This window comes from Dendropsophus ebraccatus, chromosome 7 (genome assembly GCF_027789765.1).
Source record: "Dendropsophus ebraccatus isolate aDenEbr1 chromosome 7, aDenEbr1.pat, whole genome shotgun sequence".
NCBI classification, from domain to species: Eukaryota; Metazoa; Chordata; class Amphibia; order Anura; family Hylidae; genus Dendropsophus; species Dendropsophus ebraccatus.
Window position 1 is genome coordinate 134,192,501 of NC_091460.1, and position 26,253 is coordinate 134,218,753.

At 43.3% G+C, this 26,253-nt stretch overlaps 2 protein-coding genes across 2 annotated transcripts in view; both read right to left on the reverse strand.

The window, feature by feature from the left end:
* Positions 1-9,517, reverse strand: part of RPL34 (ribosomal protein L34) — a 463,668-nt gene extending 454,151 nt beyond the window's left edge. Inside the window, exon 1 of the mRNA XM_069978538.1 lies at positions 9,507-9,517. The gene's annotated coding sequence lies outside the window, so the exon portion shown is untranslated. The remainder of the gene's footprint in view (positions 1-9,506) is intronic.
* A 6,279-nt stretch (positions 9,518-15,796) lies between these two features.
* MAD2L1 (mitotic arrest deficient 2 like 1) lies at positions 15,797-23,392 on the reverse strand. Its single transcript, XM_069976817.1, has 5 exons — positions 23,260-23,392; positions 20,453-20,599; positions 18,338-18,458; positions 17,773-17,876; positions 15,797-16,358 (listed from the first exon to the last, which is right to left on the reverse strand). The coding sequence occupies exons 1-5, from the start codon at positions 23,327-23,329 to the stop codon at positions 16,189-16,191; spliced, it is 612 nt and encodes a 203-aa protein (XP_069832918.1). The 5' UTR covers positions 23,330-23,392; the 3' UTR covers positions 15,797-16,188.
* Positions 23,393-26,253: the final 2,861 nt, after the last annotated feature.

A 26,253-nucleotide genomic window follows, 5' to 3' on the forward strand; every position in this document is an offset into this window, starting at 1 on the left:
CAGAGTAAAACCGGCAGCATTCTGCTGCAGAATTTTCCACTGTGGAATCCCGCCAGCCTCTGTGTCATAATGACAGTCTATGGGAGGCTCGCGCGCCTAATCTCTCCTTGCTGAAGAATGGACATGTCAATTCTGAGGCTCGTGCGCCTCCTCTCTCCGTGCTGAAGGATGAACATGTCTATTTTTCAGCGCGGAGAGAGGAGGCGCACGATCCTCCCATAGACTAGTCATTATGACACGGAGGCTGGCGGGATTCCATGACGGAGAATTCCACCAGTTTTACTCTGTGTGAACGGAACCTTACATTATAAGCCTGACTTATTGCGTGCCACAGAGCTGGAAGAGGACTGCACTTACCGCGTCTTCTCTCAGCTCGTCCTCCTGATTGGTACAGATTTGAACACTCAGACCCGGACCGATCAAAACATTTGACATGTCTCTATGTCAAAAGTTTTCTGTGATGAAAGTGACACTTTAAACTGTAATCCCCTTAGCGGACAGAGACTGATGTGAGTGAAGGCATGTTCTGTACAGTGCTGCAGAATATGTTACTGCTATATAATCATGAGAAATTAATAAATGGATGATTTTAATAAAGTATTCAAACTACCGTACTATGGTATATAACATACACCATTTACAAAAAGTTAGGGATATTTGGCCTGCGGGTGAAATTTATGGAAAATGTCAAAAGTTTATGCTACGGTGATATATCATGAAAGTATGGCATTTAAAGGGAATCTCGCTAGGTTTATTCTGCCTTAAATGAGGGCAGCATAAACTAGTGATATAAATGCTGAACAGATCAGTGTATTACTTACATCATTCTGTTCAGCCGTTCCCCTAATATGCGGGAGAATAGGATTCTTGAAGCACCCGTCCCCCCGCCATCCAGCTGCTGATTGACAGTTGATGACTATACACAGCATGGACAGCTAACTGCCAATCAGCAGCTGGTGGGTGGAGTTTTCTGCTTCTCATGAATATCCAGGACTACTGGGCTCATGCACATAATGGAGAGGACTACTTTTGGTTCATAATATTCAAGAGGATATATCTGGATCAGCTGCATAGAACAGTGCAAGTGACAGTGGCGTAGCTAGCATAGAGGCAGGGTAGGCATTTGCTATGGAGCCCGTGCAGGAGGGGGGCCCGGGGGAGAAGGAAAGAGTGTTTGTCCTTCTGCTTAACCCCTTCTGTACTGCAGTGTGTAAGTGACCCAATGTTTACTTGCATGCTGCAACACAAAAAAAGGGTTAACAAGCAGAAGACAAAGATCTCCTCTGATAATCTCTGACCTCTGTTCTCCAGCTGCCACAATCAAGTAGGAAAATGTGCAGAGCTCTGTGCAGAGGTCACTTAGGGTCCTATTCCATGGGTCGAGGAGGGCCCGATCAACAATGTAAACGAGCGGCGATCTGCTAGATCGCTGCTCGTTTACTGGGCCTATTCCACGGACCGATGATCGTTGAGCGAGGGCTGCAAGGGCATAGTTACCGATGTCCTTGCAGCCCTTGCAGCATCATACATTACCTGTCCAGGCTTCTTCTCCGTGCTGTCTTCATCCCCAGGTCCCGCGCGCTCTATCTTCAGAATGGCCGGTCAGCAGCCAATCACAGGCCGTCAGCTGACTGGCCATTCTGAAGATAGAGCGCACGGGACCCGGGGATGAAGACAGTGCGGAGAAGAAGCCTGGACAGGTAATGTATGATGATGCTGCTGCTTGTCAAATCGTCGGTCGCCCGCCGCGCACCGCTATTCAACCATAGCGATGCGCGGTGGGGGAACGATGATTTTAGGTCCTAAATGAACGATCAGCCGATGACACAATCATCGGCTGATCGTTCTCTCTATTCCACCGAACGATAATCGGCCGAATCGGGCCAAATGGGGCCGATCCGTCTGATTATCGTTATTATGGAATAGGGCCCTTACACACTGCAGTACATAAGGAGTTAAGCAGACGGTATACTGCTCCTGCACCTATGTATTTAACCATTATGGCTTCTAATGGGTTCTTATAGGTAAAAACTGTGGGCTGTCATAGCAAGCGGCCATTGGCTCTCTGCCCTGCAAGTCATTCTTGTGGTTACAGCCTGGATTCTGCCTCTGGTCACAAGAGATTTACCACATCACAGAGCATAAACTATATGTATATATAGCTTTGTGTTGTGTGTAGGGGAGGGGGCCCCTTAAAATGTTTTGCTATGGGGCACTGTGAATCCTAGCTACGCTCCTGGTAAGTGATACATCATTCTGTTCAGCTTCTCTGTCACTAGTATATGCTACCCTGAGATAGAACACCATAAACCTACTGACAGAGTCTCTTTAGGTAGAAGCATGTGTGTGCTCACAGAGAGAAGGCAGTCATGTGATTAATAGACACATTGAGCCGTGACTCTCTGCACTGGACAGGACTTCCTGCATTTGGTCTTCAACTAGCACAAGACTAAAAATCTGCCTTCAGAACCTGAATTTCTGGTAAGTATACCTTGTGATTGTGATACTGTATGCTGGGGCTCTATCTGATCCTGCTATGTGTGATACATCTGCTAAGGTGCTGCTCAGTGGATAGAGGGACCCAGCCAGGGAGATGAGGGAGAGGCCACGCCCACTTTCTCTCAACCAGAAGAAAAATTCATTTATTCCTCTGAGCCAAACAACTGGGGATATCTCAGCAAGCGTACACGCTATCAACGCAGTTTAGGGCTCTTTTTAAAGGGTAACACATGGGCTTTTTATTTGAGGAATTTCATTTTTTGGCTACTGAAATTATAGTTATCAGTATACAGACCTACGCTATTAGGACTGGCTTTTTAAATAACAACATTTTCCATTGCTTTTTCTGGTATTTCCTAATTTGCTGTGGCTGTCGGTGTGATTTATTTATCTTCTCCTTAGAGAAGCCGTGAAGCTATGGGAAGGCAGAAGGCAAAGCTGTTGCAACCAGATGATTGTATTATTTGGACATAGATTCCTGTTTCTATTGCATTTGTTGCTATCAGAATAGATCTTTGTGTTCTATGCCCTCTAACATGAAATGTCTGGGATAACGTCTGACTCACAACACAATCCATAAAACCTCGGAGACATGCTGATATTCCTGCCTTCTCTTCTACAGGTTTTTTAATAGTCCTCCAATGACTTTTTCTGTGGAGACACAACTATTGAATTTGTTGGCAAAGAAAATAAAAATTGTCTAAGAAAAATATTTTTTTTGACCGGAGTGCCCCTTTAAGCAACCTTTTGTGCCCCCTGGGCATGGGAATACATTTGTTACCACTAAAAATAAATAATGTAACATTGTTCTATTCATTTATGCAGCTGCAGTCTAGTATTGCTTTTTAGGAAACATGTAATACATATTCTTAGCATATCCATACAGTATTTTAGAGAAATAACTTATTTGTGTATTTTTTGGGTTGTAATAATCTTTTATTCTCTTACTGGTGGTGAGGTTTTATATCTGTTATATTTACTTTTTGTTCATTACACTGTATAGTCAGTTTATGTTTCTACCCATGAGCAAAGTTGCAGTGTTAGGCTACGGTTCACACAACGTCAAAAATAGAGGAAAGGCGGCCGATTTTCCATATAAAAAAAAAGTCAGCTTTTGCCGCGATTCAACTGACTGCAATGGCAACGCATTGAAGTCAATGGGAAGACGGACGTCCAATGCACACAATGCACTGAATACGTTTTTACCGCGGACGTCAAAATAATGAACAGGATCATTCTTTTCGGACGTCTTTTGCAAACAGCGGACATTTATAATTAGTTGTGCACACATTTATTTCTTTTGTTCCTGTCTTTTCTCCGTTTTACTATTAAATTCAATGGACTTTTCAATAACGCCGCACCCAAAGTCCAATTGGTAATTCCAAACTAAAATAATGTACAAATACCAGTCATTGCACTAAGGGGAGGCCAGACAGCGAAATAACGTCTGTTATTTTAGACTCAAAATGACGGACGTCATTTTAAACGGAGCTGAAAAAACGTTGTGTGAACATAGCCTTAGGCTATGTTCACGCGATGGACTTTTTATGAAATTTTTTATGAAATGTACTTAATTGCATTGAAGTCAATTCAAACAACGGCTGTTGTTTCACACAATGTATTAAACAATGGTCGTCGAAATAATGACCATGTCAATTAATTCCGTCTGTTTTTCATAGACTTCAAGGCAATAACTTAAAATGGCCAGCGTACCCCTTTAACGCATATTTACTTGTATGTACGCCCAAGGTTGCTGCATGTTGGTGCAACCCCACACACATATGCAGGTAAATTATTTTAACTTTCACTGCGACTGACCCTTTGGTATTTGTCTTCTGATAGAAAATACATGAATAGCCATGTATTCACATGTAGAGGAAGGTTGGGAGCGATAACTGTCTGTGGAACCATCATTCCACCATCAATCCATCATAGGCAGTTATTAAAAGTGTATAACCACCTTTAGGCTATGTTCACATATTTTTATGAAAAGAACGGCCATTGTTTTAAATTAAAATGGCCGTTATTGTCATAATGCAATGATTTGCATTGAAGTCCATGCAAACAACGGCCATTATTACAGCCATCGAAATAATGTTCATGTTGTTTATTTCCAGCCTTTGTCCATAGAACTCAATGCAATTTTTCATTTAAAAAACTGCAGTTTTTTTTTACTCAAATGGCAAATAACGGCCATTATTTATACATAGTGGGGATGTAGCCTTAAAGCGATGTGAGCTGAATGTTGTCTTTTATTGTCTTTCAACATGTTGAAAGTCAAACGACATGGAGAGCAACAATCTGCTGTCGCTCCGTGTAATAGGAGTGGTGGCAGCAGACCACTGCTATCTTCTACGGGTTTCCCTGGGCGATCTAAAGATTGTACGCACAGTAGCTGCTCGTTCGCAAATCGTTCACATGGAATAAGATGTCGTTCAGTCGGTCGCAGTAGAGACGAACGCAATAGCGACGACATTACGACCGCAAGAACGATCATTGTTCCGTGTAATTGTGTGAACGATTTCAGGCCGTTCGCAATAGCGGTCGTTTGAGATCGTTTATTGGTAGCGATTATCCGAACGATAATCGTCCCGTGGAATAGGGCCCTTACTGATGGCTCTCTGCTCTCCCCCTCCCTTCTCTTAGGTGGAGATGTATCAACGTGAAAATGCGTATTTTTTGTCGGAAATGGGCCCGATGCGAATAAATTTATTTGCAAATGGCCGTTTTGCAAATAAATTATTCGCATCGGGCCCATTTCCAACCGGTACTCCAGGGTGGCGGGGAGGGGGTGTGGAGTGGGGCAGAGTCCGCTCTATTCATCATTCTTTTGGCGTAAAAATAAGCAGGAAACCTACTCCAGCTCTAAATGTCCCCCTTAGTGTTCGAGATAGCAGCAGTGAGGTGGAGGAGGTTTGTTTTTTGCAGCTTACAGTGTGGAGAGAATACATGGAGGGCAGCTCACACAGGTTGTAGAGAGGGAGAAAAGTACACAAAGACAGCTGACGGGGAGAATCACATGTACTGTGTGCCGGTACAGAGATTACGCTGGAAAATCCAAGACTTCTGAACAAATGAACCTCACATCCAACATACTGGGAGAATACATTTACATGGGGGGGGATCTGTATCTACAGGGGCTGGGGGGTGAAAACTGAGTCAAGGAATGAAAATTTCTAACTCACACTTGTGAAATATTGTTTGTGTCAAATAGCCTTCCAGTATTTGACTGCATATTTAAAATTAATGTCTACATCGCATACTATCATGTACCACACACCTTGTTGCTTATAACAGGGATTATTATAATGGACGGTTTTTATCTATTGTTTATACATAACACAAAGTAACATGCATTGCAAAGTGATGGTGCATGGAACGAACATTATTAAGAAATTTTGAAGGACAAATACTTTAAATGTGCCAGGGCAGTTCTGTGTGACCTCTTATTAGAGCACAGCTCACATTCCTTGGCTGGCAGCTTGATATCTGGCTATTATTACTTTGGCTTGTATGCCCTGCACTCTATTAACATCCATAACTTCCAATGTCATAGGTCTCTGCAAGTGAGGTAACAGTCCAAAGGGCTGATGAATGTGCTGAGAAGAGAATGACAACATAGCTCTCCATGTCCAAGAACAGGACAAAGTAAGCCAGCAGTCTAGGAAACAACACAGGGGGACATCTGCTATAGGGGGATCTACACTGGGGGTTATCTACAATAGGGGGACTATACAGGGGGCCATCTACTAAAGGAGGGACTACACAGGGGGTCATCTAAGAAAGGGGCTGCCTCGAATGCTATCTACTGTCGGGGAGCCTTTACAGGGGACCGTCTACTATAGGGGGACGTACACAGGGGGCCATCTTCTATAGGGGTATAATACAGGGGGCCATCTAATAAAGGGGCTGCACCGAAGGCCATCTACTATAGGGGGAACTACACAGGGAGCCATCTACTAAAGGTGGATTATACAGGGGGCTGTCCTACACAGGGGACCATCTACTATAGGGGGACGTACACAGGGGGCTGTCTAACCTACACAGGGGACCATCTACTATAGGGGGACCTACACAGGGGGCCATCCACTATAGGGGGATAATACAGGGGGCTATCTAATAAAGGGGCTGCACCGAGGGCCATCTACTATAGGGGGAACTACACAGGGAGCCATCTACTAAAGGCTGATTATACAGGGGGCTGTCTAACAAAGGAGGGACTTCACAAGGGGCCATCTAATAAAGGGGCTGCACAGAAGGCCATCTACTATAGGGGGACCTGCACAAGGAGCCATCTACTAAAGGGGGACTATACAGGGGGCCATCTAATAAAGCAGGGACTACACAGGGCGCCATCTAATAAAGGAGGGACTACACATGGACCATATACTATAGGGGCTGCACCGAAGGCCATCTACTATAGGGGGACCTACACAGGGGGCCATCTACTAAAGGGGGACTATACAGGGGGCCGTCTAATAAAGGAGGGACTAAACAGGGGGCCATCTAATAAAGGGGCTGCACTGAAGGCCATCTACTATAGGGGGACCTACACAAGGAGCCATCTACTAAAGGGGAACTATACAGGGGGCCATCTAATAAAGGAGGGACTACACAGGGGGCCATTTATAAAGGGGGGGACTTCACAGGGGGCCATATACTATAAGGGCTGCACCGAAGGCCATCTACTATAGGGGGACCTACACAGGGGGCCATCTACTATAGGGGGACCTACACAGGGGGCCATCTACTATAGGGGGACAATACAGGGGGCCATCTAATAAAAGGGAGGTTACACAGGGGGCCATATTATAAAGGGGGCACTACACAGGGGGCCATGTACTAAAGGGGATGCACCGAAGGCCATCTACTATAGGGGGACCTACACAGGGGGCCACCTACTATAAGAGAGACCTACACAGGAGACCATCTACTATATGGGGGATGCACAGAGAACGCCATCTACTATATAGGCAATGCATAAAGGTCACACTGAGGTGAGTTAGCTCCTTTCTCTAGGATCCCACGTCATTGTGCCTGTGCACTGTGGGCACGCGCGCAGGGGGGTTACAGGTTGGGTGGACAGCCTAGGGCCCAGGGTACACCCGCCACTAAAGGGCACTCTCAAATGTGAGCTGACCAGAGCTCTAAAATGTAACACAGAGAAGTTCTAGTGGGAGAAGGGGGACAAATATGGCTGCTCGAATCTAACTTTTAATAACTATAGGGAGTAATAAGTCGAGTCCTTTCACCTCCAGTTCTATTCTTTTTTTTGTGTCCTATATAACAACTCTGGGTTACTTTACTAAATGAATAAGAGCGGCGATCACAGAGATCCTATAAAAAATTCATGTTATTACTTCTGTATAAAATACTTACTGCTGCCATTTGATTTATAGCTACATAAACAATGTTTCCGTCCTCAAGTGAAATAAAGGTTTGTATTGTCCTGACCCGTTGGCACCCGGCTCGGTGCGGTGTGTGACACATCAGCAGTCCTTGTTCCACGTGCTCTTTCCACAGGCTGTAATTGCATAGGCTAAAATAAGGCTAGTGCTGTTTACTAGGGCTGCATACGTGTGACCAGATGTAGTGGCCTCCGACCACAAGACAAGGCCAACCATGGGCTTGTCATGTACTATGTGTGATCAATGATAAACTTAGCATCTGGTCAGGAGAAATGACTAACTTAGATCTGTAAAATGACTAGGAGCTGAACACAAAGTATAGAGAGGGAAGACGCCGCCACCTCGCACACTGCAGTTTGTGTAAACATTTCCATAAACCAGGACTATATCCGTACCGAAGAAAATATTCCTGGACTTGTTCCACAATCCTCTACTTTATACTTTTAGAACATCAGAAAATTCTTATTTGTGATTATGTTTGAAGCTGGTTGTACCGGCTGCATTTAGTCTAACATAACCCAGAATTGTGTTAACCATAGCCTTCACCCCATAACTTAGTCAGTAATTAATCATGGCAATGACTGAACTTAAAGGAAAAGTACAGCCAAAAATAATAAAAAATAAATAATAAAGAAGACACTGTATTATTAATAGCACATAACTGGCAGTTTGTAAAGGTTTATCCAGAGTTAGAAATACATGGCCACTTTTTTCCAGAGACCGCACCACTCTTGTCTCCAATTTGGGTGCAGGTATTGTAACTACATTCTATTGAAGTGAATGGAGCTTAAGGCGACTCTGTACCCAAAATCTGACCCTCCCAAACCGCTTGTACCGTCAGATAGCTGCTTTTAATCCAATTTCAGTCCTGGGTTCCGTTCGGCAGGTGATGCAGTTATTGTCCTAAAAAACAACTTTTGAACTTGCAGCCCATGCCAAACGGGAGTATCTGTGCCCCACCCCTCCCCACCCTCTTCATCATTAGGAATGCCACTGGAACATTTTCTCCATGCTGAACATTGCACAGGTGCTTAACGATCCAGCCCATGTGCTGGGCTGACACAGCTGACAAATAGAAGGCAATCTGCCTGGAGCATTCCTAATGATGAGGAGGGTGGGGAGGAGGGACAGAGGGGTGGTGCAAAGTTAGGGCACAGATACTCCCGTTTGGCACGGGCTGCAAGTTTAAAAGTTGTTTTTTAGGACGATAACTGCATCACCTGCCGAACGGACCTCAGGAGAGATCTTGGATTAAAAGCAGCTATCCAAAGGTACAAGTGGTTTGGGGGGGTGGGGTCAGATTGTGGGTACAGATTTTTAAACCTGCTGAAAGACAACGATCAGCCAGTGATGTGTGTTGCTTCCTTAGAGAAGTACTTGAGTAAGCCCTGTCTGTGTACTACTGACAAACAGCCCAGCCCTGGTCCTGCTCCCTGTATTGGAGTGAATGAGAAGTGGCTGTGCATCAGGGACAGGACTCTGGGGGCTCAGTAAGGACCCGTTCACACTGAGCAAAATAGTCAGAATTTCATGCGGAGCTCACACTGCGGACACTGCTTGAAATTTCACATGTCCCACTGATTCAATGGGATGTCTCACGTGCCTCCGTTCTCCGCTCAAAAAATTGACATGTGCACGAGAAATCCTATTGGAACAATGAAACAGACGAAATTTCAAGCAGCTTGAAATTCCGCCTTTTTGCTCAGTGTGAATGAGCCATAGCAGCAGAAAGACTGGCTTCACACTGCCTTAAAATCCTTGAAAAATGCCAATAAATCGCCAGTCGTCAGATGTTAGCTGGAAGTCAAGGGAAGTTTATGATTTGCCTTACACAAATAGCATTTTTTTTTTGTGCCGTTTTTCTCTCTACCTGTGAATAGCATTTTTTAGTGGCGCTTTTCTGGGAAGAAAACGCCAGTCTGGTCCACAGGGGGTTAACAAAACTCAGTTAGGTGGTGGGGTGGATGGGTCGGGTGAAGGTTAGCTTACGCTCCAGTCTTCTGTCACTCAACCGCTGATTGGCTGAGCTGACACTTGTGCAGAGTTAGCTCAGCCAATCAGCAGCTGCAGTGATGTCCCGGCTCCACTGCTGCTTGGCTGATGTCAGAATTAAACAGGCAGAGCCCGGCACATTTCTAGCTTAGTTTGCCAGGCTCTGATAAAGAAGGAAGGCGTTGGAGGTAAGTATGCGCACTCCCAACCCCCCCAGCACTGCACCCATCTCAGCAAGGGGGGGGGCACTTAACCCCCCTCCTTGCTATTATAGGTACAGTGTGAGATCAATCTGGTCTCAGGGGGTTAAGTGTGGATGCAATGCATCCTCACGTAACCTCCTGGGGGCCACGTTGTTCAGTATGGCCCCCAAGGGGTTAAGCATGGATGCTATGCTTCCTAAGTTAACCCCTTGGGTGCCAGACTCTTTAAGTAGAATTTGGCAAGATGCTTCATTTGATGGGTGTTTTGCTCCTGCCTTTTTTGTCTTCCCCTTTTTTTTTATTTTTATAGAAAATGGTCAACAAGAGGTAGAGGGGCGTTATTTTTTCTAATAAAACACTTTTATCAATTGTGTGTTGTGTTTATTACTTTAATTTACAATCTTAGCAAGCTTACAAGCTGCCTAATAGCTCTTATGTCGGACATCTATAAACTTTATGTAAACACAAAGCGACCATATTATGAATGACAATACACACTCATGTATCAAAACGTAGAAAAGGTATCATCTTTAATGCATATACTACTAACAAACAATTTAAAAAAATTTAAAAAGTGACCACAAATGGTCTACACATAGATTGGTGGGTCCCCATAATATTTAGAGACACACCATACACCAGGGATGCAAATAAATATAGGAGACAGCTCACATACAGAATACTGGATTGGGCAATAGCCGGCTGGTATTATTAGGCTTCACACTATAACAGTGCCCACTTTCTGCTCCTATGTAGTACTTTGGCCCCCTTTATGATCTCACATAGTAAAAAGGTCCCCTCTATGCCCCCATATAGTAGTTAGTCCCCCTCTAGTAGTATTCCCCATGCAGCTGATCCCTATGCCTGGTAGGCAGGAACACCCCTTCAATAGTAAGCGCACCAGTATGTAGTACTCCCTGTAGGTAAGCCCCACCAGTAGTTAGCCCCTACCAGTAAAAAGTATCACATAATTTAGGTACGCCTTCTAATAGGTAATCCGCCTCCCCCTTAGTATGTGATATTCCTCAATGTAGTAGGCATCCTACTGCAGGTAATGGCCTAGGCCTCATCCCCAGCAGATAGCATGCCATAGGCATCCTCCCTGGTACGTAGCGCCCCCCCCATTTGACACAGACACACTTCTTTAATCAGCTCTGAATTGGGATAGATGCAACATGGCCTAAACCATTTCTTTCCGACTGCTGCTCACATGCTGGGGTTCATACAGTCAGTGGGAAAACTACAGGCCTTATACACAACATAACTACTGAAAAGTCATAGTTGTTTTCCATGTTGGAGAACAAGACAAATCAAATTGGTCTGGAAAAGTGTGGCATGCTTTTCGGAATGTCAAAGGGACAATGGTGACATCTAGTGGGCATTTACACACCTGCAGCTCTACGTTTTAGTTGTCTAAAAAACCTTCAAATGTAATCATCACTTTATTTCTATTAACAAACAGTAAATCTTCTGAGAACAGAAAACCTAGATCAGATTTCCTGTAACTTTAGTTTTATCACTTGCTGTTTTTTTTGTTTTTTTTTAATGTTTTTACTTTCTGATTGTAGATTTAGTTTTCTTTATGTATTTATGGAGTCAGTCATGTTGTTGGAGAACATGACACAATGTTGTGGGTATGCTTTGTGACACCTACACAGGGTAAATCATCTGTTGTGACCTCTGCTTGTATAACGGTTACTAACCCGAGATACAACGCCTGGATATGTCAGTTACTTTTGCAGATTAAGGGTGCGTTCACATCTACAGGATCTGCAGCAGATTTGATGGTGCAGATTTAATGTTGTGTTCAGTTGTCCTGTAGGTGTAAACACCCCCTAAAAGAAGTTCGGCTAAAATTTTCATTAAGGTATTGCATTGCCCCCCAAAAGTTATACAAATCACCAATATACACTTATTACGGGAAATGCTTATAAAGTGCTTTTTTCCCTGCACTTACTACTGCATCAAGGCTTCACTTACTGGATAACATAGTGATGTCACTTCCTGGATAACATGGTGATGTCACTTCCTGGATAACATGGTGATGTCACACCCTGACTCCCAGAGCTGTGTGGGCTGTGGCTGCTGGAGAGGATGATGGCAGGGGGACACTGAGGGACACAGGGCACTGGAGGGACACTGAGCATCCCTCTGCCATCATCCTCTCCAGCAGCCACAGCCCGCACAGCTCTAGGAGTCGGGTTGGGACATCACCATGTTATCCAGGAAGTGAAGTCTTGATGCAGTAGTAAAATGCAGGGAAGAAAGCACTTTATAAGCATTTCCCGTAATAAGAGTATGTTGGTGATTTGTAGAAACTTTTGGGCGGCAATACAATACTTTAATAAAAATTTTCGCCGGACTTCTCCTTTAATGGCACATAGGTTCACCCTTTACCTCAAGCCACCAATGCAATCACCATGGTCCATTTTGTGGCTATATTAAAAGTGGTAAGATGAAACACGTAGCCTGTACTGACGTCTGTAACCTTTATTTTGGAGGTGAACATGTCTTACGGAGCTTAGTAACAATTTTCAAACTTTATTTACATAAAAAAAAAAGTTCTTGTGGAGACATGGCAATGCTTGTACATAGAACATACATAAATAAAATATTCACAAATATAAAAATCCGGTAGACCTTTCAAAAATCACAATTTAACAAAATTACTAAATCCCAAGCCATATTGCAGTCTACAGCCTTATAAAAAGGTTAGTACTATTAATACAAGGTTTAAAATGACCCATGGAAAACCTGCAAGATATAACTAAAGCACAGAAAGAGAAAGATAGGCCTTAAAGGAGACAGCACCACTGGTCTCCAGTTTGGGTGAAGGTTTTGTTACTCCGTTCCATTGAAGTGAATGGAGCTTAAAGGGGTTGTCCAGCGAAAATCTCTTTCTTTCAAATCAACTGATATCAGAAAGTTATATAGATTTGTAACTTACTTCTATTAAAAAATCTCAAGTCTTCCCATACTTATCAGCTGCTGTATGTCCTGCAGAAAATGTTTTATTTTCAGTCTGACACCTCGCTCTCTGCTGCCACCTCTGGCCAAGACAGGAACTCTCCAGAGCAGGAGAGGTTTTTTATGGGGATTCATGGAAAACCGAGAGAGTTCCTGTCTCGGCCAGAGAGGTCAGCAGAGAGCACTGTGTCAGACTGAAAATAAAACAACATTTTCTGCAGGACATACAGCAGCTGATAAGTATGGGAAGACTTGAGATTTTTTTAAAAGAAGTAAATTACAAACCTACATAACTTTCTGATATCAGTTGATTTTGAAAGAGATTTTCGCTGGACAACTACTTTAATTGCAAACCCCACCTGTACTGGAGATGAGTTTTGCTGTCTCTGGAGGAAAGTGGCTATGTTTTTATAGCGCTGGATTACTCCTTTAAAGGGAAACTGACAGCACACATACATATATATCTGTGCTGTGGTTTTCCAGATGCTTATTACATAGGCACTGCATACATACCTTTAGTGATGCTGTGTGATCTGGTATCTTCAGTAAAAACTTTTATTCTAGGCAGATGTGGTCACAGGGATGGTTTTGTGGCACTGTATGGGCCCACCCTGCTCTATCTTCAGGCCACTGAAGACACAGTGGCCCTGTCAGCCCGGACTAAAGAACGTTACTGAAAATGCCAGATCACACAGCAGCACTAAAAGTATGTATGCTATGCTTTTGCAGTAGGCATCTGGAAACTGTCAGCATAGATTTATGCATATCTGTACTGTCTCGCTTTAACCTCTGACCTCGATTTTAAAACTGGGTTATAATACATGTATTTTCACATCCACAGGTCTGATGAACAGTCTTATCCAAACCAAGGTTGTACTTGTGACTGTAAACAGACATAATATATCAGTATTCGGCTAGTGTGAACCTAGCTTTGGGATGTAGCTTCAGACAACACCACACTCATCCTGTGGACTGCTATGGTGCCATTTTTAGGAAGAAAGCAGCCAATCTTTTCCAATCGTGGATAACCTCCTGAATTTATTGATAAAAAAAAAGTTATTTCCATGTAGCCCCTACGCTGCCGATTATTGCTAAGGAGTGTTCCTTTACTCGATGATAGGCCCATGCAAAAGGGCCAGTGAGCAGCTGTCAAACAATCTTTTGTGCGGTAAGAGGAGTTTTCATTATCCGCTGCACATCTCCCATGTGCGGCCCATAATGCATTTAAAGTGCATCGCAAAATCTAGGTACTATTCATGTGGCCCACCTACACGATTAAAGGAGAAGTCCGGTGAAAATTGTTATTGAAGTATTGTATTGTCCCTAATGCCCAATATACAATTATTACGGGAAATGCTTATAAAGTGCTTTTTTCCCTGCACTTACTACTGCATCAAGGCTTCACTTCCTGGATAACATGGGGATGTCACTTCCTGGATAACATGGTGATGTCACTTCTTGCATAACATGGTGATGTCACTTCTTGCATAACATGGTGATGTCACAACCCGACTCCCAGAGTTGTGCGGGCTGTGGCTGCTGGAGAGGATGATGGCAGAGGGATGCTCAGTGTCCCTCCAGTGCCCTGTTTCCCTCAGTGTCCTCCTGCCATCATCCTCTCCAGCAGCCACAGCCCGCACAGCTCCAACTTCCCATGTTATCCGGGAAGTGACATCACCATGTTATCCGGGAAGTGACATCACCATGTTATCCGGGAAGTGACATCACCATGTTATCCGGGAAGTGACATCACCATGTTATCCAGGAAGTGAAGCCTTGATGCAGTAGTAAGTGCAGGGAAAAAAAGCATTTTATAACCATTTCCCATAATAAGTGTATATTGGCAATTTGTATAACTTTTGGGGGGCAATACAATACTTTAATAAAAAATTTTGCCGGATTTCTCCTTTAATGAAAAGTCTTGCAAATGAGCGCTGATCACACCAATTGCCATTCGTTTGCCATGTAAAAGGGCCTTTAGCCTAAGAGCACTTCTGGAAGAACAGATATGCAATGGGATTTCACCACCACCAAGAATAAAAGGCACAAAGAAGTGTGAACTAGGACTAGAGAGGAGGCTAGTGGATTTGCTGAGCATGCAAAATATGTCAGACAGCTACAAGCTGCTATAATGTAGATATCAAGCAGTAACAGCAACAGGCAGCACAAAAGCAGCGACAGCATACAAACACCTTTCATGACCGACTGTCAGACAATTCAACACATAAGATGCAAACTCAGTGTAGGGGAGAGGTAACATTTATATTCAGATTAGGCAGATTAATGTGCCAGGCTATTCGGCTTACCAAACAGATAAGAGTGACCTTCATTGGCTTTATGAAGGTCACAGCCACACAGGACACACTGGTAGCGTGCAGGCCATGTGCATAGGTAGTGATTTAGTACATAGATAGCATAAAAGTCTCCCAAGTGTGTGTGTGTAATAAATAAATATATATATATATATATATATATATATATATATATATATATATATATATATATATATATACACACACACACTATGGCACTATGACATTCATCATAGGTCCATTAAATCTGTCAGTAATTGGAGTTTACTGAAAGAACAGGTTTATAAGACTATAGAGCAGGGATGGGGAACCTTCGGCTACCAGCTGTTGCAAAACTACAATTCCCATCATGCCCGGACAGCCAAAGCGTAGCTTTGGCTGTCCGGGCATGATGGGAACTGTAGTTTTGCAACAGCTGGAGGGCTGAAGGTTCACCACCCCTGCTATAAAGGATAAGTCTGCCCCATACAAGAAATGTATGCTGATGTGGACTGGCAGAGGAGAGGAGAAAGCTGCTGTGCCCTTGCCCCAGTTATAACTTACAATTGTATCCGGTCTTAGGACTGAGACATGATGTGAGCTAAACTTTTGACTTGCTCATAGTTTTCCGTTTAACTTGAAGCGTTAAATCCTCTCTCCAGTATATCTCAGCCTAAGCTAATGCAGTAGTCCTGAGAGAACCAAAGTCCTCTACAAAGCTTTAAATGGCACATAAGAAGGTGTGACCACAAAAGCAGGACTTTGATGGATTAGAAAGAGCACAAATACAAAAGAGAAGCGAGGAAAACTAAAAATTAGCATTTGCCATTAGCAGGCTACTTTCTTATATGCCACCATGCTGTTAACTTTATGTATTGTAGTGGTGAAGGAGCGAAGCCGGACTTCTTCAGAGTTGGAAACAAACTGCGGTCCTGACTCCTCCCATTTCTCTGGCACTTCTGAATCTTTATCAGTGTAGATCAGTAGATCAAAGGCACCTGTAGAGTTAAAACGAACAGTGTTAGTAAGTACTAAGTAAAAAAAAAACACAAAAAACACATGAACTTAAGATTTCTGTGTGGCAGGGAGCCACACTATGTAGTATCTAAAATATCGATACTCCGGGCAAAAAATTGTTCGGTATCAGGATTTCCTGGTATTCGATACTTTATGTTAAGCTGCATAGTAGTGCAGTTGTTGCGCATAAGGAGGTATGCTGGGCATTGTTGTGCATATGGTATACTAACTGCTGGGATGTATCGGGAAATCCTGAAGGAATTTCCTCATGGTTTCGCTTAGGTAAAAATGGATCACTGTCAGGAAATCCTGATGGTTTCCTGAAGCCTCCTGATTTTTGGTCACATCCAGAAAAAAAAAAAAAAGGTAACAAAAAAAGTGATCAAAGAGTCACAAATAAAAATGTGGTACATGGAGGCAGGAATTATATCCGCAGTTTGGGTATAGGGGCATCATATCCGCAGTCTAGGTGAGGGAGGGGGCGTATTATATTTGTATTTTTAAGCTTTTTTCCTTTAACTTTATTACGTATTGAATTAGTATAGAATATTGAAATAAAAAAAAAAGCTGGTATCTGTATCGAACTCAATTCTGGTATTGTGACTTCCCTAATACAAAGTACCCGTCCTAGCCGACCATTACCGAATTACAGTGGTACCTTGGTTTAAGAGTAACTTGGTTTAAGAGCGTTTTGGTTTAAGAGCTCACAGTTTTTCAAAATCGTGACTTGGTTTAAGAGCATTGCTTTGGTGTAAGAGCTCCCTGTACTGGGTGGGAGGGGGAGTGGAGGAGGGGTATGGTCTGCATAGCGGGGTCTACAGTCCTGTACTCTGACCCAGGAAGTCTCCCTCACCTTCCAAATCATAGCAGATCCACTTCAGGCTGGGGCTTGCATCAGGGAACAGGACTGTGGAGGTAATCTATTCATAGCTGTAACCCCTCTCTCCCCGGACAGAGAGTGCCTGCATGTGCCCACATCTGCCCTGCTCATTCCTTCATGCTCCCTGCAGTCTCTGTCAGCCCTTGTGTTTCCCATCCTCTCCATTACTGTACAGTAACTTATAATATCACAGATTCTGCTGTTTCATCTGTTTTACATATTATTCAGAATAATAAATTATTATTTTTGGGGTGTGGAACCAATTTTCTGCAGATCAGTGATTTCTTATGGGAAAATTTTCTTTGGTTTAAGAGTGGATTTGGATTACAAGCGTTAGAAACCAAAGCATTGTCCTACTATGACTAACTCTAGGGTTTATTCATGCAAAATGGTAGATTATGACAGTAATTCACGTAAACATACTGAAACATTACAGGTCTTATTTCCCTAGAATCACAATACTGATAACTCATTAAAAAAAAAAAAAACCTAACAAACAATTGTACACTACTTACACGCAGTCTCCAGCAGCGGAAGGAAAGTAACCGTGGCTGTGATTTGTCGGATGACTGATCGGATTTCTTCCTGAATGACTTTCGGAGACTTGTCTCTTACAACGCTGAAACAAATATACTACTTGTTTAAACAATAACCAGAGCTAGTAATGACACCCATATACTATTAGCAGTTCCCCTAAATGCATGTATGACCCCTTGCCTCCACTGTGCCCCATGGTCTGTCTCATTCCCCTGCCCACAGGAGAAGAGAAGCACATGATTCCCGGCATCACGTAAGCCACCTGATTGACATTACACCGCTGTCATGAGACCCTCAGAGAGGAAAAGTACACGTAAGGAGGGTAATGTATGAAGCTGCGCAGCTAGCAAAATTTTGCACACAGAGGGGTCATAGTATCTGCATGTGCCGCATTTATCCCAATACCAGTCCCTCAACCCCCGCACACAGCAACATCACAATCCCTCCCCTTTACTTTAAGAGGCGGATCAGATATTCCAGGCAGTTTTATTATTCTATTCTGTAAATTCTATGCACAAGAATTTCATCCCATAGCCGAGTTACCTGTCATCCTTCACGGTTTTATCACACTCTATATCAAACTGCCAACGTTCCAGAATTTCATTGTTGTCGATGCTTGAAATCGCCACCACCAGTTTCTGGACCTGGCATTTGTGCAGCCAATCTGAAAAAAGCCAAACGAAACTATTACTCTTTGTTACAACAATGCATTCTATGGCAGAATCTAGTCAGAGACTTTATAGCAGTTTTCTGGGGATTTAAATCAAATCGGTACTGCTGGGACAGCCACACCTCCAACCTTTCTTTCTTTTTGGCTAAGGTTGTGTTCACACGGCACTTTTGCTGTCTGTTTAATGGATCAGTTTTAAAATGGTTACTTTAACACACAACGCCACCTGGATCCTGCACATGGTGCTGGTCTATTCCCGAGCACCAGCCCGGCATGAAGCACTAGGAGTGGACCCGCTGGCCACTTGTGTGACGATCTCCCCTCCCTCCAGGTACATAACAGCAGGTCGATATGAACAAACCTGCTAGTTTCACTTTAATGTGTTTAGAATGTTTAGCTAATAGATTGCTGGGGGTCACATCTGATTGTTTATTTGGAAAACACACTAAGCATGGGGATTGTTTTGCCATGGGTTGTATATATCGATACCGATCTATACCATATGAAACTGCAGGGGATCTAGAGGCATGGCAAGAGCAATGCAATCGCTCTTATTCTTCTGTTAGTTCTACCTGTCTATAGTATGTAACAAAAGTGTATTGTTAAAGCTACATTTGTTAATAAAGTTTGCCTAACACAAAGCGGACATAAGGACAAATTGAGGGGGTAAAGCCTCTCTAATATACAAAAGTGGGAAAGTAGTAAGGAGCACGGCCATCCTTAGTGTGTAACACACCAGGAGTTTTACCAGTGTTTTTATAGCATACTGAAGCGCCACTTGAACAGTCCGCCAGTATAAACTAACAGTGACTGGTATTAATAAGTAACCAAAGACCGCAAAGGAACAGTCTGACTGACGATGCTGGAGGGCCAGGGAAAGTCTTCTTACATCCTGAGAAATTGCTGCACATACTAGAAAGGGCTGCACATTCTTGCTTCTATTTTCTATCATCCACAAGGGTCCAGGAACCAGGCTATATATGTATGCCTCATTGTAAATCAGCTATTTCTAGCACCCATAAACATTAAAGTATCGCTGTCTTAATTTTTTTGCAGAAATCAATAGTACACGCGTTTTTAAGAAACTTTGTAATTGGGTTTATTAGCCGGAAAATGCATTTTTATCATGAAGAAGCAGTTTGAAGCTCTCCCCCGTCTTCACTATTTTCTATGGAGAGAAGAGGGGTGGAGGGAGATGAGGCACCAAAACAGGACAACAAAGAGTTAATTTACAGCTACATCACCGGGCTATCTCCTCTGAAGTCAGCACTGACCTCTGAATACCGGCTTTCACACAGGTCCCGCTGTGTAATCCTTTGTTCTCTGCTGGTGACTAACCTCCCTCCTCCCCCCTCCCCCCTCCATAGAACAGACAGGGCATGACTGATGTAAATGAGTCGAGATTTCCTGGTAATGAGCAGTGAATAAGAGAGGAGAGGGGGGGGGGGGGGAGCTAGGAAAAGTCTTTTTGAATGCAGATAATGGAATATTTGCCTAATAAACCCAATTACAAAGTCTCTTAAAATCGCCTGGACTATTGATTAAAAAAAAAAAAAAAAAAAAAAAAAAAAAAGCTATATAAAACAGTCATACTTTAAGAGGGCTATAACGCAGGTACTTTCTCACACAAACAGCACTACCCCTGTCCTCGGAGTTGGGCCATGCTCCCACACAGTATTTTTGCTCAGTATATTCCAACCAAAACCAGCAGTGGATTGAAAACAGAAACCGGCTATGTTCACACACCATTGAAATTTAGTGGATGGCCGCCATTTAATGGCAAATAATTGACCTTATTTTAAAACAACGGCCATTGCTTTAAAATAACGACCATTATTTGCCATTAAATGATGGCCATCCACTAATTTTCAACAGTGTATGAACATAGCCGGTTTCTGTTTTCAATCCACTGCTGGTTTTGGTTGGCAAATACGGAGCATAAATCCCGTGTGGGAGCATGGCCTTGCAATGTGTCATGTGACGTGTACCTTTCAGCTGCTCCACCACTGTGTTCAGGTAGTTCTTAAGATCCGGGTCTGTAGAGACGAGCATGCTAAGGCCATACTTCTGTGCACGAGTGAAGGTCTCTGCTGGATAAACCCCACGCTGATATAAAATACTATTGATACCAAAATCTGAGGGGAAAAAAAAGAAAGAAATCACCATTTCAACCACAAAAAAGAAACAAAGTCACAGATCACATACACCAGGCATAGTAGTAATACACAGGCTGAGGTCAGATAACTCAGATCCCGGCTGTTTTACTCCTAAATGTCGCTGTTCATGTTCTAAATGGTTTATAGAGAGAGGGGGGCTGCTAATTTTAACTGATCAGCTGCTGTATGTCCTGCAGGAAGTGATGTATTCTTTCCAGTCTGGAGAGCAGGAGAGGTTTTCTATGGGGATTTGCTCCTGCTCTGAAAAGTTCCTGACATGGACAGAGGTGGCAGCAGAGAGCACTGTGTCAGACTTCAGAGAATACACCACTTCCTGCAGGACATACAGCAGCTGATAATACATGTCATTACCCTCTTCGTCTCCTTTCCTCAGTTATGAGGAAGACACAGAAAACTGTGAGTGAGATGTTAACTGAGCTCCCTCCTCCCCATGTAAACAGCGTCCCTGGTCGGATGTCTTTGCACTCTGTAATGCCGGAGGGTTAATCTGAGGTCAAGTTACCTGTGACCTTACTGTGATTAACCTCCAATTCTTACAGGATGTAGAGACATTCAGCCAGGGGCGCTGTTTACATGGGGAGGAGGGAGCTCAGGGTGGTGACAGAGTAAACAGCTCACACAGTTTTTTGTGTCTGCAGCAGAAAGAAGGAGGCTCAGAACTGGGGGAAGGAGACAGAAAAGATATGAAAGGAAATGATAATCTCCAGGAAGGGGGGGGGGGGGATGATTAAAAATTTATTTTTCATGAGCAGATTACCCCACTGACCTATATGTTCTCTATAAACTGTACTCCGCTCTCATCGTGAAGGTAAGAATCCTATTAGACTATTAGCGATTTTTTAACAATAACTGATAAACGATAATCGCAAACAAGGATTATCTTTAGCCCAAAATCATTCACCGTATTACACAGAATAGTCGTTACTGTGATAGTTTACTCCCATCTGATCCCGGCAAAAGGAAGAACCATTCAGAATTAGGGTCCATTTACACAGAAAGATTATCTGACAGGTTATCTGCCAAAGATTTGAAGCCAAAGCCAGGAACAGACTATAAACAGAGATCAGGTCATAATCCATCCCTGGCTTTGGCTTCAAATCTTTGTCAGATAACCTGTGTGTGTAAATGGACCCTTACACTAAACAATTAGTTAACGAACGCAGAATAACAGCGAATTACTAGCTATGACTATAGGGTCAGATCTAAATCAACGCATGAAAATTTTTCGATTGCTGCCTGCAATTACACAGGATTATCGTTTAAATTTGAACGATATAACGAACTTCTGCGTGTAATAGTGCTCTAATACTGTTCACTTAGTGGAACTGCGCAGAAGCATGTGAAATCCCGAAGGGGGGGTAACATCTCCCACTTAAGCTGCGTTTACACGTAACGATTATCGTGCGAATTTGCGCAATAACGATCGAATTCGAACGATAATCATACGAGTAGACGCAGAGAACAATCAAACGACGAATGAGGAAATCGCTCATTTTGATCTTTCAACATGTTCTCAAATCGTCGTTCGCAAAAAAATTCGCAGATCGTTCTGTGGAAACAGTCGTTCACCGATTTAACCAATGTGTGAGAAAGGCTTAAGCGATCGCAAAGCAAATTTTCAGTATGATATGTCGTACCGTCTAAACGCTCATCGTTATGAAAAAAAAAAAATAGTTACTCCGACATCGTTAATCGTACGATCGGGCCAATTATCAATTATACCTGATGACAGTAAACGAGCACCTATCTGCTAGATTAATGGTACTTATTTACTGGACCTATTCGTTTGTTACCGATGCCCTTGCTTAAACGTTATACATTACCTATCCAGGCTGCAGGGCTCCTCTTGCGGTCCGCTTCTCCCCAGGTCCTGTGCGCTGCAGCTTCAGAGCGGCCTGTCTGAGCTGACAGGCCGCTCAGCCGATCACTGGTCACAGCTTTGAAGCTGCAGCGCTCAGGACCTGGGGAGAAGCAGACCGCAAGAGTAGCCCTGGACCATGGATAGGTAATGTATGTAACTTTGCATATCATCAGCCGCTGGCCACCCCACAATTGAAGGTCCAAACCTATATCAACGATCAGCCAATGATCGATAATCAGCCGGATAGGGCCAATTATCGCTCCCCCTTCCCCGGAAGTGTGGTGCGTTATACTCACCGAATTACTGTCGACCCCCGGCGGCCATCTTGGGACAATGACGACATCTTCGGGAGGCCGGACGGACCGCTCCAGCCCTCCCTCCTCTGCTGCGTCATCAGCTGCTCACCCGTGATTGGCTGAGCATAACTGTGTAAGCCTTTGTAATGTTTGTTATTTAGTGAATAAACGGTTAGCGCCGCACTACCCCTTTAAGGCAATGAGTTTTTTTCTTTGTGACACGAGCCTGGTCGCTGCATCAAAAGCCACAGGGTTTATCCCCAGGTGTATGATTCCACTAAAGGGTTAAACTATCTCATAACAGGAAGGAGCAGCTGCTGTAATGTATATATATATATATGTGTGTGTGTGAGCCCCCAGCCCTGCTGCTGCTGTGTAGTGAGCGGCCCCCATGACAAGTGGACGCTTCCAGCCACCCCCGCACATGTACACACGATGGTATAACCAGGCCGGACACTCACAGAAGAACTCGGACACGATCTCGGCGCTTCCCTTCAGTGTGATCCCCTCCTTCATCAGCTGCGCCGCCATTCTCAGGCCTCCCGTATAGAATCCTGCCACAGATGCAAGAAATCGCGCCTTTCACTTCAACCGGAGGCGTCATCACGTCGCGTACGGCAGAGCTGAACTGCCATTGGCTGCCAGGACTTGACGTCATCCGAAAGGGTAACATCCGGTGGACATGTTTAGTAAGGGCAAATGCCAGTAGGTATAATATTATGCACGGAGTTTGCGCTTCGTACACGCGGATGCCTGGTGTAAACTTGCCGAATATTATATAGAAGAGAAGGTACGTGTGCAGAAGTAGTAGCGGCAGTGAGATAGGACAGCGCCATCTAGCGGCCAATGTCCATTTTACATGTGTTAAAGGAAGAGTATCATGAGAGCGTCACACAGTACATTATCATTGGAAAGTGGGGCATTTATGTAACCATTAATATATATATATATATATATATATATATATATATATATATATATATATATATATATATATATATAAAAATATATATAATTTGTCCCCCTTAATAAAGTTTGTCACCCACATTTCCCATTTTTAAATAAAATAATTAACCCTTTGAGGACCAGGCCCAAAATGACCCAGTGGACCGCACAAATTTTCATTTTTGCGCTTTCGTTTTTCCCTCCTCCCCTTCTAAGAGCTCTAGCACTCTCAGTTTTCTATCTACAGGCCATGTAAGGGCTTATTTGTTACAGGAATAGTTGTACTTTGTAATGGCGTCATTCATTTTACCATAACATGTATGATGGAATCCCAAATATATTATTTATGAAGATATAAATTGGTGAAATCGTAAAAAAGAATGCAATATGGTAATGTTTGGGGGGTTCCTGTGTCTACGTAATGCACTATATGGTAACAGCGACATGATACTATTATTCTATAGGTCAGTCTGAACACAACCATATGCAGGTTACACAGATTCTCTTATGTTATATATATTTTTTTAATGAAATCCTTATTTCTTGCAATTAATTATTAATACAATGGGCCTATTGTGACGCTTATAACAGTTTTAGTTTTTCACCTACGGGGCTGTATGGGGTGTTATGTTTTCCGCCACGATCTCTTTTATTACCATATTTGTGAAGATCGGACGTTTTGATCACTTTTAATTAATTTTTTTTTATATGAAATGTAACATAAAATCGGCAATCCTGGCGCTTTTTTCACTCTTTTCGTTTACGCTGTTCGCGATGATGCTTGTTATAATTTTAATAGATCGGACAATTAGGCACGCTACGCTATATAATGTTTATTTATTTATTTTTATATGTTTTATTTATATAATGTGAAAGGGGGGTGATTTTAACTTTTATTGGGGGAGGGGCTTTGGGGTATTTATAAAAACATTTTTTCCTTTTTTTTTTTTTTTTTACACATTTTAAGTCCCCCTGGGGGACTTTTACCTGCAATGCTTAGATTGCAGACACTGTACAATGCTGTGCCATAGGCCTAGCATTGATCAGTGTTATAGGCGTTCTGCTCATTGAGCCTGCCTGTGGCAGACTCAATGAGCAGAAAGACGATCGGACCGCACGGAGGAAGGTGAGAAACTTCCGGCGGTTTGATACATTGGACCCGATCGGTAAATGACAGGGGACTGCCCCTGTCACTTAACCTTAAAGTGGCGGCATTTGAGGGGTTAATGACACGCTGTAGCGAGATCGCTGCAACCTGTCATTAACAGTGAGGGCCGGGCTGCTCACTGCAGCCGGCCCCCACCTGCTATGAAGCACGCTGCGCTCCAGAGCGCGCTTTATAGCACAGGACGTACTGGTACACCCAGGGTCGTCTGGGGACAGGCACCCATGGCGTACTGGTCCTAGGTCGCCTAGGGGTTAAACTCCACAAAACTATTAAAGCGAATGTACCAAGGTTCTTACATGAATAGACTGGCTCTGGTGCCGGGATGCCAGTGGCATGGTACTTTTTATGAACCGCAGCCAGGTACCCGCTGTCTATTCCTGGGCTTCGGCCTGGCCTGAAGAACTAGAGGCAGGCCCACCGGCCTCCAGTGTTATGAAACCCCCTCCCCTCTGTGACACGGCTCCATTGATTGTACTGGAGCCGCGTCACATTGTGTTAAAAAGAACATATTAACTTTGGGTGCCTTGACAAAGGTTAAATTGCAACCAGATAACTCCTACTGTAAGTTTGGGACATTCTGCGCTTTACAGGACTAATATCCTCTGTTAGGGTGTGTGCACACTGAGGAATAGTTGAGAAATTTGAAGCAGAATCCGCTTTTAATTTCAGCTTGAAATTCCTCCTGTAAAATATGAACAGAGCGATGTCCCACTTTGTTCAATAGGATTTCTGCTTTGTTGTTCACATGGCAGAATTTTCTAGCAGAATTTTCTGCCGTGGATCCACCTTCGACCCAAACAATTGACATGTCAATTCTTTGGGCAGATTCCGCTAAAGAAATCCTGTAGAGGTCAATGGGGCTTGAATTACGCCTTATGGAGGAGATTCATCAAACATGGTGTAAAGTGAGACTGGCTCAGTTGCCCCTAGCAACCAATCAGATTCCACCTTTCATTCCTCACAGACTCTTTGGAAAATGAAAGGTGGAATCTGATTGGTTGCTAGGGGCAACTGAGCCAGTTTCACTTTACACCATGTTTGATAAATCTCCCCCATTATGTTTCTTGATAAAGATTGTATACATATTGTTGTTCTGTATGGAACTGTATATTTCTTTTTGACATAAATATAATTGGAAAAGCAAAAAAAAACAAAAACAAAACAAAAAACATATTTCCAGTGAATAAGCATTTCTTAAAATGTATCAATAGAGAGATATCGCCTTACTAATCCCCCTGTGTATCTACGTTGTTTTAATAACCTTTGCAAAAGTTCTGGCCCTCCAGGCATCCAGTAGGTTGGGGGTTGGGTCTCCTACTGCTCAGTTCAATCCCAGTCACAT